The sequence below is a fragment of the Sebastes fasciatus genome, chromosome 2, assembly GCF_043250625.1.
Source record: "Sebastes fasciatus isolate fSebFas1 chromosome 2, fSebFas1.pri, whole genome shotgun sequence".
NCBI lineage: Eukaryota > Metazoa > Chordata > Actinopteri > Perciformes > Sebastidae > Sebastes > Sebastes fasciatus.
This window is the reverse complement of record NC_133796.1, coordinates 18,954,440-18,972,475: the sequence shown is the minus strand read 5'-3', so window position 1 is coordinate 18,972,475 and position 18,036 is coordinate 18,954,440. Positions and strand designations below refer to the sequence as shown.

Genomic DNA, 18,036 nt, shown 5'->3' with positions numbered 1-18,036 from the left:
ATATGAAACTACATCATCTAAGGAATCCATTGATACCAACAATGTCATAGCTAGCTATGTCTAGCTTGTTGCAAAGGAGGCTAAAGAGCGCTCCAAACTTGCACTACATTTTTGGCAAGGAAAAACTGGCATGGCCATTTTCAATAGGGTCCCTTGACCTCTGACTTCAAGATATGTGAATGAAAATGGAATCTATGGGTACCCACGAGTCTCCCCTTTACAGACATGCCCACTTTATGATAATCACATGCAGTTTGGGGCAAGTCATAGTCAAGTCAGCACACTGACACACTGACAGCTGTTGTTGCCTGTTGGGCTGCAGTTTGCCATGTTGTGATTTGAGCATATTTTTAATGCTAAATGCAGTACCTGTGAAGGTTTCTGGACATTCATTTTCATTGTTTTGTGTTGTTAATTGATTTCCAATAATAAAATATATACATACTGTACATTTGCATAAAGAAAGCCTATTTGTCCACTCCCTTGTTGATAAGGGTATTAAATACTCGACAAACCTTCCTTTAAGGTACATTTCGAACAGACAAAAAATGACAGATTGACGATTGACAGCCCTTATTATTATATTAGAAAATATATTTTTATCAGTCAGTGTCCAGCCAGGAGAATAACGGCTGAATAATAGCAGTAAATAGGACCTGGCACGGCTTGAGTCATAGAGCAGCTGATCCAACCAGAACAAAGTTGTCCGTCTCATTACATACTAACTTTGTGTCGTCAGGTAGAGCAAAGCAGTTTGTTTCCCAGACAGAGTTAAGTCAGGGCATAACCCCCCCCACGTACACACACACACACTGCCTCCAAGAACAGAGACAAGCCACTAACCAAATGTCACATGGCAGCCTTCAAAATAAAGCTCTTGCATAACCATGAGGGTCTGGAAGTCGAGAGTCTGTTTACAATGATCCAGTCTGAAGCTGGATGACTTTCTGTGGGCGTCTGTGAGTGTGTTTTGTGTGTTCGCTCACATCTTATCCCCTCTCGTCTGATGTGCATCAGCTGAGCACAGCGAGGTTGTTGCACCTGGTTATCACAAAGCACACAGTACAAATCAAAAACATTACTTCAGCCACAACAACATGAAACATACACGTTCAAAGTTCACGTCCTGAAAAAGGAGTTGAGGGCCTGCTTTATGTGTGTTTATCTGCTATCCTGACTGTTATTTAAAGTCTCTTTCTTGTCAAATTTGTAAAATTGTGTTGTGAGGAGACACAGGAATATGCACATATGATACAAACTCTATCTAAACAAAAACATATTCTCATTTGCAGCCTGTTTCTCTCACAAAGAGCTGTATTTAAACACACATTCTCAGTCCCACAACTGAGCACCGAGCCTCAAAATCAACAAAACACAGCATGTATTATACCAAATATTCTTTATTTCTCAGGGTATAAAACTTCTGTACAAACACTTCTTTCTTTGCCAGACATCCTCGGTTAAACAGAGGATTCAGTGTGAGCAGCAGGCTCTCTGTTACAATGTTTTTACATGCACGAGAAATTATATTTCACACGGGCTGAGTGGGGTGAAGCGCTCAGTTGGTGTCCAATGTGAGTGAGCTCAGGTGTGCTTTAGGGGGTATCAACCTCAATAAAACAATGAAATCTTAAGGATGAACCAGTCTGTCTGTTTCCCCGGGCTGTCTGCTTTCGTTTAAACTCTCTGGATTTTATGGGATATTGTTGTGCAATCAACAATTAGGAATGCATGGGAATTTAGTGCCATGTAAAGTCTACAAAAACGGATTTGCTCGCAGTAATCAGAGGTCGCTCACGTACAGAAACAGTTTCATTTTGTATTTGTATATTCCAACACCAAATTAATCACAATAGCTGAAGTCAGTCGTTGCAGTCGTACTCATATTGTCCAATCCACATCCAGACGTTGCACCTGTCCCAATCACAGAGCATTAACATTTCTGTCTAACCTTCAACAAAACACAAACCTTTCAGCACAATAGTCTGTCAACATAGCTGACAGTCACCCTCATGTCTCTTCTCTAACAATAGTTCACTTTCAGAGACCCATCTGCTCAACATTACAAAGACGTTCATCTGACATACACTGCTCTGGATCAACCAGCCTATTTCAAAGCAGTGAAAACATTAAAGAGAGACTATGTCATTTGAAAGAAGAAGTAACACAATTTTAGTCTTAATTCGTAAAAAGTTGAATTCATTAGCAGAGAAATGCACTATTTTTCAATATACTCTGGAGTTTTACTGGTACTGCTTACTTGGTCTGGTATGACCACTAGCTTTTGCAAACTTCAGTTAGAAATGTATGACTCTTCTCTACTTGTTATTTCTGTTACTTTTGGCCATAGTGGACGGCATGGTCTTCGCTTTAAAGGATTATAGCATAAGTTTAATTTACCAGGAGTTACAGGCTGATAAAGAGAGGAGAACCAAAACAAAGACGGAGTAAACCTCAAGTCCTTGTAAGAGACATGCAGGACATTGTTTTCATAATTCATGCTGTTTTAAAGGTGCAGTGTGTAGGATCTGGTGGTATCTAGCAGTGAGGTTGCAGATTGCAACCATGGATGTATTAAGAGAACTGGATAAACGTTGGAGGCCCTTCTCATTCCTATGAAAGTTGCTAAGCGGCGCATGAAGCCAAAATGGCTCGACATCCGACTGGAAAAGCACCCTGATCTTCCGCCGATCTTCCGCATCCACTGGGCCCATGGAGCAACGTCCGCTGGGTCACATTGCTCGGCCATGGGGTCACAATCGTCATGCTGTCGTCACAGCTTGCTAACTCCGCCTCCCAGCCCTCGCTCCAGCCTCGGTCTGGGTCTCATTCACATGAACAGAGGAAGGGAAATATCTCTGGATTCAACTATTAGTGCATTTTACAACTTTTAGGATCTAGTGATTTAAATAAGGGCTATTCAAGTGTTCATACTGGGAAGTTGATTCACCTAAAAAAAATGATCTGCTGAGTTACAGATGTGTAAGTCAATGTAAGTCTATGGGAAAAAGTCCTTTTGGGCCCAATGGCATCACGTGACGGACACGGAAGTTGGCCACTACGAAAATTGGGATCAACGACCAGCGCTCTTCCTGGGCGGCTTGATTGCAACCAGCTGAAACTTCTCCCATGTGTCAAGCGTGTTGGAGAACTACGGTGGCCGATACAAAAATGTGAAAACGCAAATGGACCTCTCTAGAGCCAGTGTTTGGTTTGTCCATTCGGGGCTACTGTAGAAACATGGCGGCTGGCTCCTTGACGAGAACCCACTCCCTATGTAGATATAAACGGATCATTCTAAGCTAACGAAAAAACAATGATTCTTATTTTCCGTTGATTATACACTAAAGGAAACATATCTATTAATATTATATTTCATTTATACCAAAAGATCCCCCTAACACACTGTTCCTTTAATTGATCTAAACAGGAATAATCTAACACCGGTTTATATTTTTCTCAGTATAAAAGCAGGCCCGAACTACATGCTGCATGCAAACAAACACACTATGATGATAAACTTACTCTCCATAAATGATACATGTAGGTAGGTAAAACTGATCAGACCTGCAAGAGGAAATGCCAGCTATCATAAGGGTCTTTGTGACCTTCACCCTACTTAAATCCACCATCAGCCAACACTGCACACAAACAGCAAGACAAGCAACGTATTATGCCTTCTTTCCCCAAGCTAGAAACAATGCATTTGCTATCATGAGTAAAACATCGAGACACAGTGAACCCATTCAGTCGTAACATCTTCAGCAGAAAACTACCAAACAGCTCCAGTAACGCACTGGTCTTCAAATCTGGAGACTCAGTTTTACAACATGAGAGTTGAGATTTTAGTTAGTTTAGTTTAGTTCTCTGTTGTCTCTTAGAGAACAGCACTGTGCATACATGTATTAGCATGGTCAGTCAAGTCAGACATTTTTGCAGAAAAGTCTGGTAGAAACCAAATTTTGGTGCCGATACCAAGCTGTGGTTGTGCTCAGTGTGAAATGTTTAAAAGAGAGTAGTTAACAAACTAAGTGAAAATATTCCACATAAGTCTATAGAACTGTACAAATCCTCTGCTATGATTGTGCATGTTCTGGCAGTCTTGTCTCAGTTTGCATTAACTAGACGCTGCAATTTAACTAACACATTGTCTTCACAGCACAGTTACATTTAAAAGGATTTATTATTTGTTGAATTTCGAGGCACATCCCAGCTCACTCCATTTCACACCAGTAGAGACTTTGAACCACAGCTCGTCAGCTCTTCAGGAAAAAACATAGATAAGAGTAACTGCTTCATTTCCGGAAAAATTAACAGGATTTTCACTCTACACTTAGCCCAGGATTGACTAAAACCCTCTGCAGAGCAGAGTTATTGATGTTTTTTTCAGGAATATCGTCAGAAACACAGGATTAAGATAAGTAGTATGAATTACTTAGAACAAAAGAAGCAGAATATTAGATGTCAAATTAAATATTGTTGTGAGATGGATACAGGTAAACAGTGAACACTGTAGGGATGTTAACGCTGAACTTTTAACCTCGTCTTATAACCTTTGGGTTACCAGTCAGTCAAAGGTTTAACTTGTCCCTGGATCAACGTATCCTCATACAACGATTCGTATGATATCTTATGAAAAAGTTATTCCTTTTTCGTTCGTTCGTTTTCCCACGAATGTCCAGCAACACGTGTCAATTTCCACTCGTTAAATGCATACAGTCTTTTCAAAGTAAACTTCCGTCTTAACAGGAAACAACTTCCTTAGGTTTAGGCAACAAAACTACTTAGTTAGGTTTAGGATAAGATTGACTTGGTTACGATAAGGCAACAAAACTACTTTTTTTTGGTTTAGGAAAAGATCAACTTGGTTAGGATTAAACAACAATTTGGTTAGGTTTAGGAAAATATCATGGTTTGGCTGAAAATAACTCCGTAAGTGGCGTAACTTAAGTACGTAACTTTCATGGCAAATAAATCAACGTTGACTTCTGGTTTCACACAGGACACGAACGCCAGTCTCCTGGGCAAAAGTCTGGTATTTTTTTGACCCACCCATTCACCCTGACCTTCTCCCTACGCTCTTTATATTTCCTGGTTAACAATTACGTGAATTACACAAAAATGTATTTATTACAGTGTATTACTTTTCGTAGGTATAGCTACGAACAGTATATGAGACCAGTCTGCAGGGGTTTAGGTCATAGTTTAGTCCCAGGGCTAAGAAATGCAAAAGTGAAAATTATTTTCTGTTAATGTCTGAAATGAATGATTATGTTGCACACTAGATAATGATCTTCTTCGAATCCATTACAGACTGCAACCTGGTTGCACCCTTTTTCCTTTCTGCTGCAGTGCCTCTAAGACAAAGAGCCGTTCAGGAATAGCTGTAAATTATTGGGTTTTGTTCTTGTTTTAGTTACTACAATGTACAAAGGAAGGTGTGGCAGCTGAGTGTTTGTGTTTTAGTTTGCTTTTTTATTTCTGCTTTACAACATGTGGAACTTTGGAGAGAGAAGAGGCTGCAGAGCTAACAGAGCAGACAGTACACATAGGACGGACAAAGGATGTCTCTATAGTATTAAAGCATTATGGATGCAGAATGATAGAAATGGTTACAACTGTAATTAAGCATGTTTTGGGTAAAGGGAACAAACGCAGAGCAACAAACATGACGAATCAAACTATAGTTCATAACTACTAAGAGGAGATTTCACTGAATATGTACATAATTCAAACTTCACAGTCTTAGATACACAATTGCATTGAAAAGCTAAGAAATAAAACCCATCTTTGTTTTTTCTGAGTTATTTTCTCGCTGCAAATCTACAGAAACAAACAGCTGAGTCCATTTTGTGAATTTAAACACATGCAAAGAGCACTTGGTTGATCTAATTCTGTTCAGTGCTCACACATACAGTTAGGCTGGAAAGATAAATCAAACACATGTCGAGCAGCACGCACAAATTTCAGAAACCAGTATAGTATTGGTCTACCTAGCAACTTACTGGTTACTGGTTGACAGGAGGCACTTGCGGAAAGATGTGATCATGATGAAGAGGAGAAAAATGATAAAATTACAAAATGTCCTCCTGCCCCATTAAGGTCAAGTCCTAGCCGGTCTGCAGTCCACCACCACAGTACACTGATTTATGTCCTTCAGTACTAATGTAGGATAGATGACGATGACGAACGACAATGTTTTACCCTCAACATTAGTTTTCAAATAAGATACGATATGAGCATCGCGCCTCAGCCTCACCAAACCTATCTACTGCCTGGCGTCATTCAGCAGTGGCAGGACTTGAAGAAAACCACACTAAAACCAAGCCAGACATGATTCCATAAATAGTTCAGATCGAGGCTAAAATAAAAGGTGAACCAGGATCCAGGTTTCAGATTATAGGCTGCACCGAAGTGAACTGTGCTTGTGACCAGGATAAAATGATTAGCTGCTTAATAAAGTCTTTCATTAGAGCAACAATGATCCCAGTTATAACAAGAGGCTCTAAAATCAACCACAGGCTGGATTTGTTGACTAATTTCTGACTCAAATCATATCAGAAAATCCCAAATGGCTTCTTCTTTTCATACGTAAATAAGGACGACATTTGATGTGAGAGACGCTCTATTTCAGTCAGCAGTTCTTTCTAGACGCGTTAGACGAAGGAAGTTCAGACGCAGTTTCAGTGAGTCAAGCTCCGTTCCAGGCTACATGGCAAGCGTACATAAATCCATACTCGGCTGGGAAGGTTATTACGACGACACCAGACTCAACACTGTTCCATTATATGTGTTAAACACAGGCAAGACTGCTCTTGTTAAAATCTGGATCGGTCTAATCATAAGCAACATTATCACATCGACCATGACATGGAGAGGGTCTTCTGCTAGTCCCAGTTCAGACCAGTTTAATCCCTGCAGAGGGATCATACTGGAGGCAAGCTTAGATTCAAACCAGGTTAGAAAAAGGACACGGAAGTACTGCTGTTTTTCAGAGCAGGTTTTGTTAGAATCCGGCTGGGCTCAGTAGTAAATCTCTTCCACGATAAGACTAAAACCCCTCTTTGAATAAAAACAAAACATTTTAGATCCGTGACAGTCTTACTTTGGTTCCCAGCCACAATCCAGTCGAGGTCCTGCTCAACATCGGGCTCCATTAGAGAAAGCGAGTTAAGGCAGAACCCAAACCCAGCTGAAGTCCACAGAGGATCAGAGTCTTAGACCCAAGCAGGTCTGCTCTAGGCCACACAGCAGTACCTTTTCCACCACGACTTGGACAGACTCTTCATCTTGTCCGGTGTCTGCCTTTGCTTTTTTCGTCGTTTCTGTTTCCCTCTCGGGTGCTTGTGGGAGCTGTAGTTCTGCAGGCTGGCCAGTATGGCCGTGTCAAACACTTCTTTCAGATTTTTTTGGGTCAGGGAAGAGCATTCCATGTAGGCCACGGCTCCGATCTCCATCGCACAGTCCCGGGCATCTGCTGGGTCCACGGGTCGCTCCCGGTACTTAGCCAGGTCGATGAGAACCTAAAGAGTGGAGGAAACACTATGTTCATATACTTTTGTAGATCTTATATCTGCTGACCATAGACTGTATATAAAGATGGACGACACGTCTCCACTTCCTCCCACTGTTCAAACGTGAAGCCAAAATATCCCGGATATGGGAGCTGCCATCTTCAGCTTTTGATGTCATTTGGAGCCAGATTCTGCACAGTGGTGATCGTGCAGTGGAGCCGCCGTATCGAGGTCCTGCCAACACACCCGCCTGAACCAATTGTGAGCCGAGCACGGCAGCAGCTTGTCAGCGAAAGAGACTCACAGCTGCCAATCATGACGTCTCACCCCTTTTTATAGCATCAGATAACTATGTAAAACCAAACTTGTCATAAAAACACTTGTGTTTGTGTACGTGTACTTTGACTTTTTAATTTGGTCCATGTCCCTCTAGCATGGAGGGGGCGGGATTTATGACCTATACTGCAGCCAGCCACCAGGGGGCGATCAAGATATTTTGGCTTCACTTCACTTTTACGTCGCCCATCTCTATATACAGTCTATGCTGCTGACTTAGTCAAAGAGACAGGACAGATACACCTTGTCATTGATTTCTTCCATCAGTGACAATTTTAGTAGGATTTGGTCAGCATCCTACAAAGGTTTTGTATCTTCAGATTTGCTGCTAATTTTAATAGTTTATAATAGTTTTAATAGCTAATAGTTGAAATTATCAGAGTCAAATACACACAAAAACACTTTTAAATATCATAAAACTGGCAAAATGTTTACATTTTTAACAAAACAATACATTAATAACAACATATATTATAACAAAAATATTGTGTTAAAGGTGCTATATTAATATGGTTGAACTGTCACATTGTCATGGCTTACAGGGACACTTGAATAGAACATGACTCATCGTTAATGTTATTAGTAACACGTGTGCTTTTCCTATTTTGACAATTCAAAATGATTGCTGTGAAAAACGCCCGTTAAAGTAACATGATACGTTGTTAAATTTGTCATTTAGATCATGAAGACATTTGGCCTCTATTTAATGCTAGTTTGTTTTGTTTCCCATTCGTCAGAATTAAGGAATCATTTTTTTTTCTGACATAAGGCAAGTACTTGCACTTCATGTCAAATAAATGTACTCCACCTTGACATCTTCTCGGAGGTCACACTGGGTCCCGACGAGGACGAGCGGAGCGAAGGGTGCGTGTCTCCGGATCTCTGGAATCCACTTCTCAGGAACGTTCTGGAAGGAGGCGGGACTGACGACGCTGAAGCACAGCAGGAACACATCTGCACTGGTGTAGCAGAGAGGCCGCAGCTTGTCAAACTCATCCTGGAGAGGGAGGTCAGGCGAGGTCAAGAAAGAAAAGTGTTGAGGTTTGAAGAGATTTTTGAAAGCAGCACAATAGTGATTTGACAAAGTGTTTGGACAAAAAAACAGAGGTATTAATCCCGTCTATCCTGACACAATTACTGGTGCTACTGAATAATCTGCTTTTACTGACTTATGATAAACTATGAGGTTATGTGTCTAGTTTCTCCTCCCTGACTCTCTATCTCTCCCACTTCCTCTCTGACTCTCTCCTTCCTCTGCCTGTGATCCTCCCATTTAGCTTTTGAGTGTTTATATAATGTGTCCTGATTCTTTAACTACATTATATTTTAATTATTTTATTTGTTGTAACAGATAAGGTAAGCATTAGCTCTAAGTGTAACCAGTTGAAGCTCATTCTGAGAACACAGTTTTCCTCGTATTTATTTCAGACAACAGCTGCTTATGCTGCAAACAGGGATGTAAAATGCATCACTTCCTGTGTGCCAGAGAATTTTTCCCAGGAAAGACCTTCCAGACAGTTTCCTGGACAGAGACTGTGCCCAGCAAAACTAACACTAAATCTAACTGAGATTAAAAAACATGTTTATTTTAGGACTAGTCTTTATCCATGTGCCAATTATCTTCATGCATGCCATGTTGGTCAAACTAGATTGTCACTCTTCTGTTATATGAATATAGATGTGGATAGAGCAGCAAAACTTAAATCTATTTATATGAAATGCTTTTTTAGTAACATTTTTGAGTTGCCATGTTAAGTTTACAGTTAAGTTTACAGGTGGGGATACCATACAACCACAGCAGTTTGATTCTAGCGGGGGAACTTTGTTGCATGTCATACCACCTCTTTCTCTTCCCATGTTTCCTGTATAGCTCTACACCAGGGGTGTCAAACATACGGCCTGAGGGCCAGAATCAGCCTGCCGAATAGCCAAATCTGGCCAACTGCATGACTTTGCAAAGTGTGAAAATTTTAGAGAAGTCATTAATTCAAAAATGTTTCCACTGGGGATCTCACTGTCCTAATAGGAGTAGCAGGCCCTATGCTGGATACACTAGATAGATCCCACATGCCGGCTACGTGACACTGTCAAGCGTAGGCTGCTGTTCATGCAGGAGCCGCTGCTGAAAAATGAAAAGAGGACAAGGAGTGTCGGGTTTTCCGAGATAAATGTAGCAGTTCCTATTTGTGTGCACAGTCTCACAGCAGTTCGTGAAATAGTCACGAAATTGAATCTATTTGATTTGTGTACATAGACACGAATTTCCCTTATTTTCGTGACGCTCAGCACAACTTTCAACAACACGTGACGCCCGTGTCCCTTTCCGCTCCAGTCTATTCAAAATAAAACTACTTAGTTAGGTTTAGGAAAAGATCGTGGTTTGGGTTAAACTGGATACAGCGTTGGAGGCGGGGCAAGTTACTTGAAGCCAACTTCTCGAATTCTGACTGGAAAAGTACCCGGATTTTCCGCATCCATTAGGCCCCTGGAGTAGGCACAGCAGCGTCCGCTTGGTTACGTGACGGACACGGAAGTCATAGTACCGCCATTTGGCCACTACGGAAATTAAGGACGGGATCAACGGCAACCTGGGGCCTTGGGTGAAAGTCCGGTGTTTTTTGACCCACCTATCCACCCCCACCTCCTGACTATGTGGCGTTCGCTGATCTTTATACCCCGTTCACAATTACATGGATCACATACGAATCGATTTTGTGCTGACCATCATGAAAAAAAGGGGAAATTCCTGTCTATGAACACTAATCAATACATTAAATTCCGTGACTATGGGGCGCCCCGGTAGCTTACCTGGTAGAGCGGGCGCCCCATGTATCAAGACTGAGTCCTTACCGCTGCGGCGCGGGGTTAGAATCCGACCTTTGCCCCTTTTCTGCATGACATCCCATCTCTCTCCCCCTTTCACAGCTATCACTGTCAGTATATAATAAAGGCAAAAACAGCCAAAAAAAAAAAATTGTGACTATTTCATGAACTGCTGTGAGACTTGGCTGTGTGTCCCAGCACCTCTCAGTGCTCAAGGAATATAATATTCGGCGCCACTATCAGACTCATCATGGCGAAAAATACAAGAACTTGCAAATACAACTGAGAACAGAGAAGATGAATGAAAGGGTGGCATGTTTGTAGCCGACATCAGTGAGACATCTCAGGCTCATCTGTATTGTAAATGGGATTGTTCATTAATTGTGAACTTTTTCAAAATGTACTTGTACTTCTTTACACTAAAAAAAGGGAAAATGAGTTTGACACCCCTGCTCTACACTGTCTATTATAAGACAAAAAATTATTGGATTTGTAACCCAGTGCTTTACGCAGACCATAAAGAAAGAAAGAAAGAGGATTGTTCTCTCTTCCTCACTTCCTTTGGTTAGAGGCATTGTTTCAAACACAAATAAAACAACAACAGGAAATGCTTCTGCCCTCTCTCCCCCTCACTCTGTGTGTGCATGTTGTGTGTGCGTGTGTGAGTGTGTGTTTGTGTTGAGATCACTGACCTGTCCGGCTGTGTCACAGAGTTGTAGTTTGACCGGCTGCCCGTCCACCGATACCACCGCTACACGCACACACACACACACACACACACACACACACACACAGACACACACATACACACACACACACACACACACACACACACACACAGAGTTTGAATTCACTGGAAAACACAAATATGGTTGATTCCTGTGGTGGAAAGTTACACAAGTACTGTACTGAAGTACAATTTTGAGGTTCTTGTACTTCACTTCAGTGTTTAAATGTTCTGCTACTTTCTACTTCAACACCACTATATTTCAGAAGTAAATATTGTACTACATTTCTTTGATGACTTTAGTTACTAGTTACTAGATTTTAAAAACCTATGAGTATATGATATACAATGCATTGTTATACAGTAAATTAACCACCCAACAGTATAACAAATGATTAAAATTTGCTCTATTGCAGCAAGCTACAACATTAAAAAGCATCTTACATGTTAATGCATCAATAATAATAATCTAATACTATAATATACAATAATAATGTAACGACAGAGCCCATTTCTCTGCATAGTGGTTTTCTTTTATGCTTTAGGTACATTTTCTTGATTATACTTACATACTTTTACTTAAGTGTTTTCTTTTAAATCGTGGTATTAGTACTTTTACTATAAGTAAAATATCTTAATATACTTCTTCCACCTCTGTTCCTTTCTTACAATCAAACAATCTGATAACACCAGCTGGTAACTATTTAACTATTTTATAGAGTTAATAACTTCAACAATTAGTCTGGCCACAGTTTCAAACATGAAATAAACTATTAAGCTCACACGAACTGAGATGTAAATTATATTTGACATTTTACAGAGAGAAAGATAAATCAATAAATCAGACTTATTGGTAGCTGGTCCACAAATGAAATGTTGTTAACAGCTGTAAAATAGACTACCACGTGTCACTTGTAGCCTGTATTACATAGTGATGTAGGATAGGGTAGTTATTTATATGGTCAAACAAGTTCAAAAATAACGTTAGAGTGAGTTGCCATAATGTGGGACACCTAAGCTCCAGTGGGTGTAGGTCTTCCTCAGACAAATAAAAGTCTATAAAACTATTGGTTAACACAAGCTGTGGTTTAATGTGATCAAAATCACATAACTTCTCAAATGTCCAATCATAGATTAGGGTGTAGCAATCGTCAAACAGGAAGCACCCTGTGTGAAGACCACCCAAAGGTCAACGACATAGTGTTGAGACAAACTTAATGTTAAGGGTATATAGTACATTTCTTATAAAAAAAAACAAAAAACAGTACTGATAGTTTTTATCAGGATATTTTCATGGTTGTTCATCAAGAAATATTATAATATGGTGTAAATATACTATATTTGTTATTTCAATCAAATTTTTCATTGTCCCACTTTACCATATGTCTATTATGGTTGTATGTGTTCCCATAAAAGTGAAAAAAATAAACATTTCATGAATGTTTAGCATTTAATTATGCTTTCTTTACATAACAGATATGATAATATAGGCTATTTTATTGTCATTATAATGCACCTAAAAGCTAAAACTATTATAGTCTATTGTTTGTTTGATGTTGTTCATTCTCCATGTCACACCTCAGTGTTGTAAACAGCAATAACATTGTAAGTGGTAAACCTATTGAACATGGGATTGCATATGTAGCCTTGAATGTTTCCGACATTAATTAAGGTGATTGAGGCCTTTTTAACAGACTTTTCTGTGTCCCACATTTCGGACCCGACCGTCCCACTTTAGGAAATTTGTCTGAGACAAATCTGAAAATGCAAAAGAATTTACCACATAGGCTAATTCACCCTATATATATTATACAAATAAGGACCAAAAAAAATCAAATAATATAAATAATAAAATAAATAAAATAAATAAAATAAATAAAATAAATAAAATAAATAAAATAAATACTAACAATAAAATAAATAAAATAAACAATAAGAATAAAATAAATAATAAGAATAAAACAATAAGAATAAATAAGGCTAGTAGAGTAACAGAAAATAAAAACGGGGAAAAGAGAGGAAAACTTGAAGGAAATGAGATGAAAGTTTAAACAAAGTTTGTCAGACAAAGTTGCAGAAGATACATAAATGAGCATCTTATATGCTTACTGGTCTCTTCTTAAAATGTTGATTTGTTTTAATAATTCAGCTTTTAATGGTGAAAAAAAAAATCTATTAGTATATTAATATATATATATATATATATATACATATATATATATATATATATTACTGATGCTACTCCCTCCTGTATTTACCTGAGAAGTTGTCGAAGGCGGTGGGTATGTACTGGGTGGGGTATCCGTTGGTGGTGTAGCTGACCACCAGGCTGGTCTTCCCCACCGCTCCGTCCCCGACCAGCACACACTTCACCCGCCTCTCCCTCTCCGTCGCCCCGGCCCCCGCTGCCGCTGCCCCCGCTCCGGACCGCCGCGTCCTCCCGGAGCTCCTGCTGACCCTCCTCGGTGGGACAGGCGGAGCAGGGGACCCCGGTGCCGGCTTGTATCCCCCGCCGCCGCCGCCGCCGCCGTCGCCCCTCGGAGGCATCTGGCACGGAGAGGAGGGTGACATGTAGCCGGAGGAGGCGGAGGAGACCCGGGTAGCAGCAGCTTCAGTCCCGGGTCGGGCCAGCGTTCACATCGTCCATTCTGTCCGTTATATTATATCTGCCGGGTCACGGAGCCGTTGGTCAACTGACTTCTCTCTGTTGTCCGCTTCTTTTTAGTTTCCATAGTTAAATTACACAAAGTTTTAACTTCTGATCAGCCGACAGAGCAGCCAACACTGACTCCGTGAACATTTAGAGCTTCATGGTGGATTTAAATGTGAATTAAAGTCCGATTGAAAGAGCCGGGATTCAATTAACGTTATAGCCGTTAGTTACAGACTGTTACTGAGTCCGTCCTGTCGTCCAACGGACAGACAACACCAGACCAGACCCGAGCTACCCGTCAGATGACGTCACAGGGTGTCTGTCTGTGTGTGTGTGTGTGTGTGAGAGAGAGAGAGAGAGAGAGAGAGAGAGAGAGAGAGAGAGAGAGAGAGAGAGAGAGAGAGAGAGAGAGAGAGAGAGAGAGAGAGAGAGGCATCAGTAGGCTATATAATAATAATAATAATAATAATAACAATAATAATAATTACAATAATAATAATAATAAAAATGTTAATGAAGATAGCAATAATAATAACAATATACTGATAATGAGTTGGGAGAAAGTGAAAATGCTCTATGTTAAATATCTGTGAATAATGTTCTTTTTCTTAAATAAAAATACTATCTAAAAAAATTATCTACTAGCCCAGTAATCTTTCCTCTAACTTTTGTCAAGTTTATTTTACACAAAGCTTTGGGAATTTTGTCTGTAATCTGTATATTCAAAAACAAATATATTACCTCTCTTTTTTCAGATCTTTTTTTCGGCCATTTTTCAGATCTTTTTTTTCAGACATTTTTTGTCCGAATTTTTTCAGATCTTTTTTTTCAGATTTTTTTTGTGCGACATTTTTCAGATCTTTTTTTTCAGACATTTTTTTCGGACATTTTTTTCAGACATTTTTTTCAGACATTTTTCAGATCTTCTTTTTTAGACTTTTTTTTCTGACTTTTTTCAGAACTTTTTTCAGAACTTTTTTTCAGACTTTTTTTTCAGATCTTTTTTTTCGGACATTTTTTTAGATCTCTTTTTTCAGACATTTTTTTCGGACATTTTTTTCAGACATTTTTTTCAGACATTTTTCAGATCTTCTTTTTTAGACTTTTTTTTCTGACTTTTTTCAGAACTTTTTTCAGAACTTTTTTTCAGACTTTTTTTTCAGATCTTTTTTTTCGGACATTTTTTTAGATCTCTTTTTTCTGACTTTTTTTCAGATATTTTTTCCGACCTTTTGTTTCAGACATTTTTTAGGACATTTTTTTCTGACTTTTTTTCAGATCTTTTTTTCAGACTTTTTTTGTCCGACATTTTTCAGATTTTTTTCAGAAAAATATTTTCTGACATTTTTTCAGATCTTTTTTTTCTGACAGTTTTTTAGACATTTTTTTCAGAAATTTTTCAAATCCTTTTTTCAGATCTTTTTTTTCAAACTTTTTTTTCGGAAATTTTTTCAGACTTTTTTTTCAAACTTTTTTCTGATCTTTTTTTTCAGACTTTTTTTCATGGACATTTTCAGACATATTACATACTTTTTTCGGACATTTTTTTCAGAAATTTTCCAGATCTTTTTTTTCGGACATTTTTTTAAATCTTTCTTTTCGGACATTTTTTCAGACATTTTTATCAGACATTTTTCAGATCTTTTTTTTCGGACATTTTTTTAGATCTTTTTTTTCAGACTTTTTTTTAGACAAGGCTTTTGGAATTTTGTCTGTAATCTGTATCTTCAAAAACACATATATTACCTCTCTTTGCTTTATCTTACCAGTGCAGTCTGTTATCTCTCTATACTGGTAGCAGATATACTGAGATTTTTTCTTTAAGTGAAAGAAGTGATAACAAAGTGTATTATATTAGATTCTTTTAATTGGTGGAACTAATTTTAATTACTTTATATTATGTTGTTGGGCAAGCTATAACAAGGCATCATTATTTCATTTAATCTAATCACATGCTATGAATGAAAAGTCTTAATCTGCAATGTGTCAACTAAATATAGCTGTCAGATAGGCCTAAATGTAGCGAAGAAAGTGGAAAATATCCTTCTGAAGTGCAGAAGAAAGCGTCATAAAATCGAAATATTTAAAATACAAATAACTCAAAGTGTTGCAGGCGTCAATTAAGCCTAAATAACTAAACTAAAACATAAACTAAAACATAGATTTCATATGATTTGACTCCTTCTCAAACTTTTAAACAGACTACTAACAGACTACGCCGTCTAGTGGACAGAGTGGAAAACAAACATAAGATGGAATAAAACCTTATTTAAAAGACTACAGAAAGACATGGGTGGAATATACTGGATGAAATGAGATTGTTCAATGTAATATTGTTTCTGTTTCACCTGGAATATCATTTTGGAATAGTTGTGTAAAAATTTATGCTGGAAAAAAGTTTGGACTCTCACACAATAAGGTCAAAGAAGTGTCATTTAAAATCAATCATCGAAGTTACCCAGTTAGGTCCTTTTTTGTTAACTTCAAAAATTATATTAATTTAAGCTGTGCCTTGTGTGATTCCCATACTGAAACTATTCTACATCTGTTCTGGAAATGTACACACACCCGTAAACTGTGGCAAGATTAGAGGAAAACATTGTGGTTTGGCTTAAAATAACTACGAACAAAAAGACAACTAAACATTGTTGGTGTCACATGGGATGCAAACTCCAATCTCCTGGGTGAAAACCCTGTGTTTTGTGTGCCATCCATTGTCCCCGACCTCCAACGCTTATGGAGTTTCACACCGTCTGTACTACAGCGCCTGATTTTTTCGCTTCTGCTCCTGTCATAATTACTACAATCGCTAGAGGCCGCTGTTGTGTTCTTTTATACCCTCTTTCAGTGATATACCATGTGAATAGATGATAAAATCTACTAGTGGGTGTAGTAGGCCCCTAATGACCCACATCTATGGGGCTCATAGTGACTGATAACGACTATTTAATAACCTGACAACAGTCTAATCAACTGAAAAAAACTAAAAGGCTAGTAAAACGGTGAGTTTGTATTCCCATTTTAATGTGTTTACCCAAGTTCTTATTATTTAATTTATATTAACCCCTGGCATGTTTTCTATTATTTTTATTTTATTTTTGTTTGCTTGTTTTTATTTATCCCTTTATTTCCTTTATTTGTATTGTTTACATATGAACTGATTTAATTGTTCTTTGTATTGTTTACAATTCTAAAATAAAGACTATTGAAAAAAAAATTGAAATGGTATTGTTACCTAGAGGAAATGGACACTGATTTATGGGATTTCCCCCTCTCTTTTATTCTTTTTGGACCTTTAAAGGTCCCATATCGTGCTCATTTTCAGGTTCATACTTGTATTTTGTGTTTCTACTAGAGCATGGTTACATGCTGTAATGTTCAAAAAACCCTTTATTTTCCTCATACTGTCAGCCTGAATATGCCTGTATTTACGCTCTGTCTGAAACACATTTTGACGGAATTGCAACAGAATTGCGTTGCTAGGCAACAGCTTGGGTCCATGTGTACTTCCTGTCAGCTGATGTCATTCACATACACTGCAACAGGAAATAAACTGGGACACATTTAGAATGTTTACGTTTAAAGCTGTGTAATGGTCTAAATATTGTATATTTGTGACATCACAAATGGATAGAAATCCTAACGGCTTGTTTCAAACACAATTTCTGAATACGGGTTGTGTGTATTTCTCTGTATATTGAGCACTTCGATACTTTCACAGTATTTATAAAGCACTTAAACCTGCTTTATAATATAAAAGACATGAAAATCTTACTTTTTACAATATGGGACCTTTAACATCAGGCAGAAATGCTCAAACACAAACCCCCTGTGCAATGAACTGTAGCTTACCTTGTATATGTGTATCTGAAGTCAGCCGACCTCGTGTTTTGTTATACACTTGTTTGTTAAATTGTACAAGCTAACAGTTATTTAAAAAAAGAAAAGTATTTTAAAACAACATAACACCGTGTTATAATGGG

The 18,036-nt window shown here is 38.5% G+C and overlaps 1 protein-coding gene across 1 annotated transcript; it reads right to left on the bottom strand.

Moving 5' to 3' along the window:
• Window positions 1–1,382: 1,382 nt before the first annotated feature.
• On the bottom strand, window positions 1,383–18,030 carry rhoua (ras homolog family member Ua). The gene is made up of 5 exons (XM_074612850.1): window positions 17,906–18,030; window positions 13,659–14,376; window positions 11,366–11,424; window positions 8,659–8,847; window positions 1,383–7,523 (listed from the first exon to the last, which is right to left on the bottom strand). Exons 2-5 carry the CDS (start codon window positions 13,969–13,971, stop codon window positions 7,239–7,241), a joined length of 846 nt encoding a protein of 281 aa, XP_074468951.1. The 5' UTR covers window positions 13,972–14,376; window positions 17,906–18,030; the 3' UTR covers window positions 1,383–7,238.
• Window positions 18,031–18,036: the final 6 nt, after the last annotated feature.

Bases quoted from the DNA above. Each gene is read 5' to 3' on its own strand.
- rhoua (XM_074612850.1), bottom strand. From the start codon at position 13,971: ATGTCACCCTCCTCTCCGTGCCAGATGCCTCCGAGGGGCGACGGCGGC. The intron at 11,425-13,658 runs GTAAATACAGGA...GTGTGCGTGTAG, and splicing joins CGCCTTCGACAACTTCTCAG to CGGTGGTATCGGTGGACGGG. The intron at 8,848-11,365 runs GTCAGTGATCTC...CTCCCTCTCCAG, and splicing joins TCTGTGACACAGCCGGACAG to GATGAGTTTGACAAGCTGCG.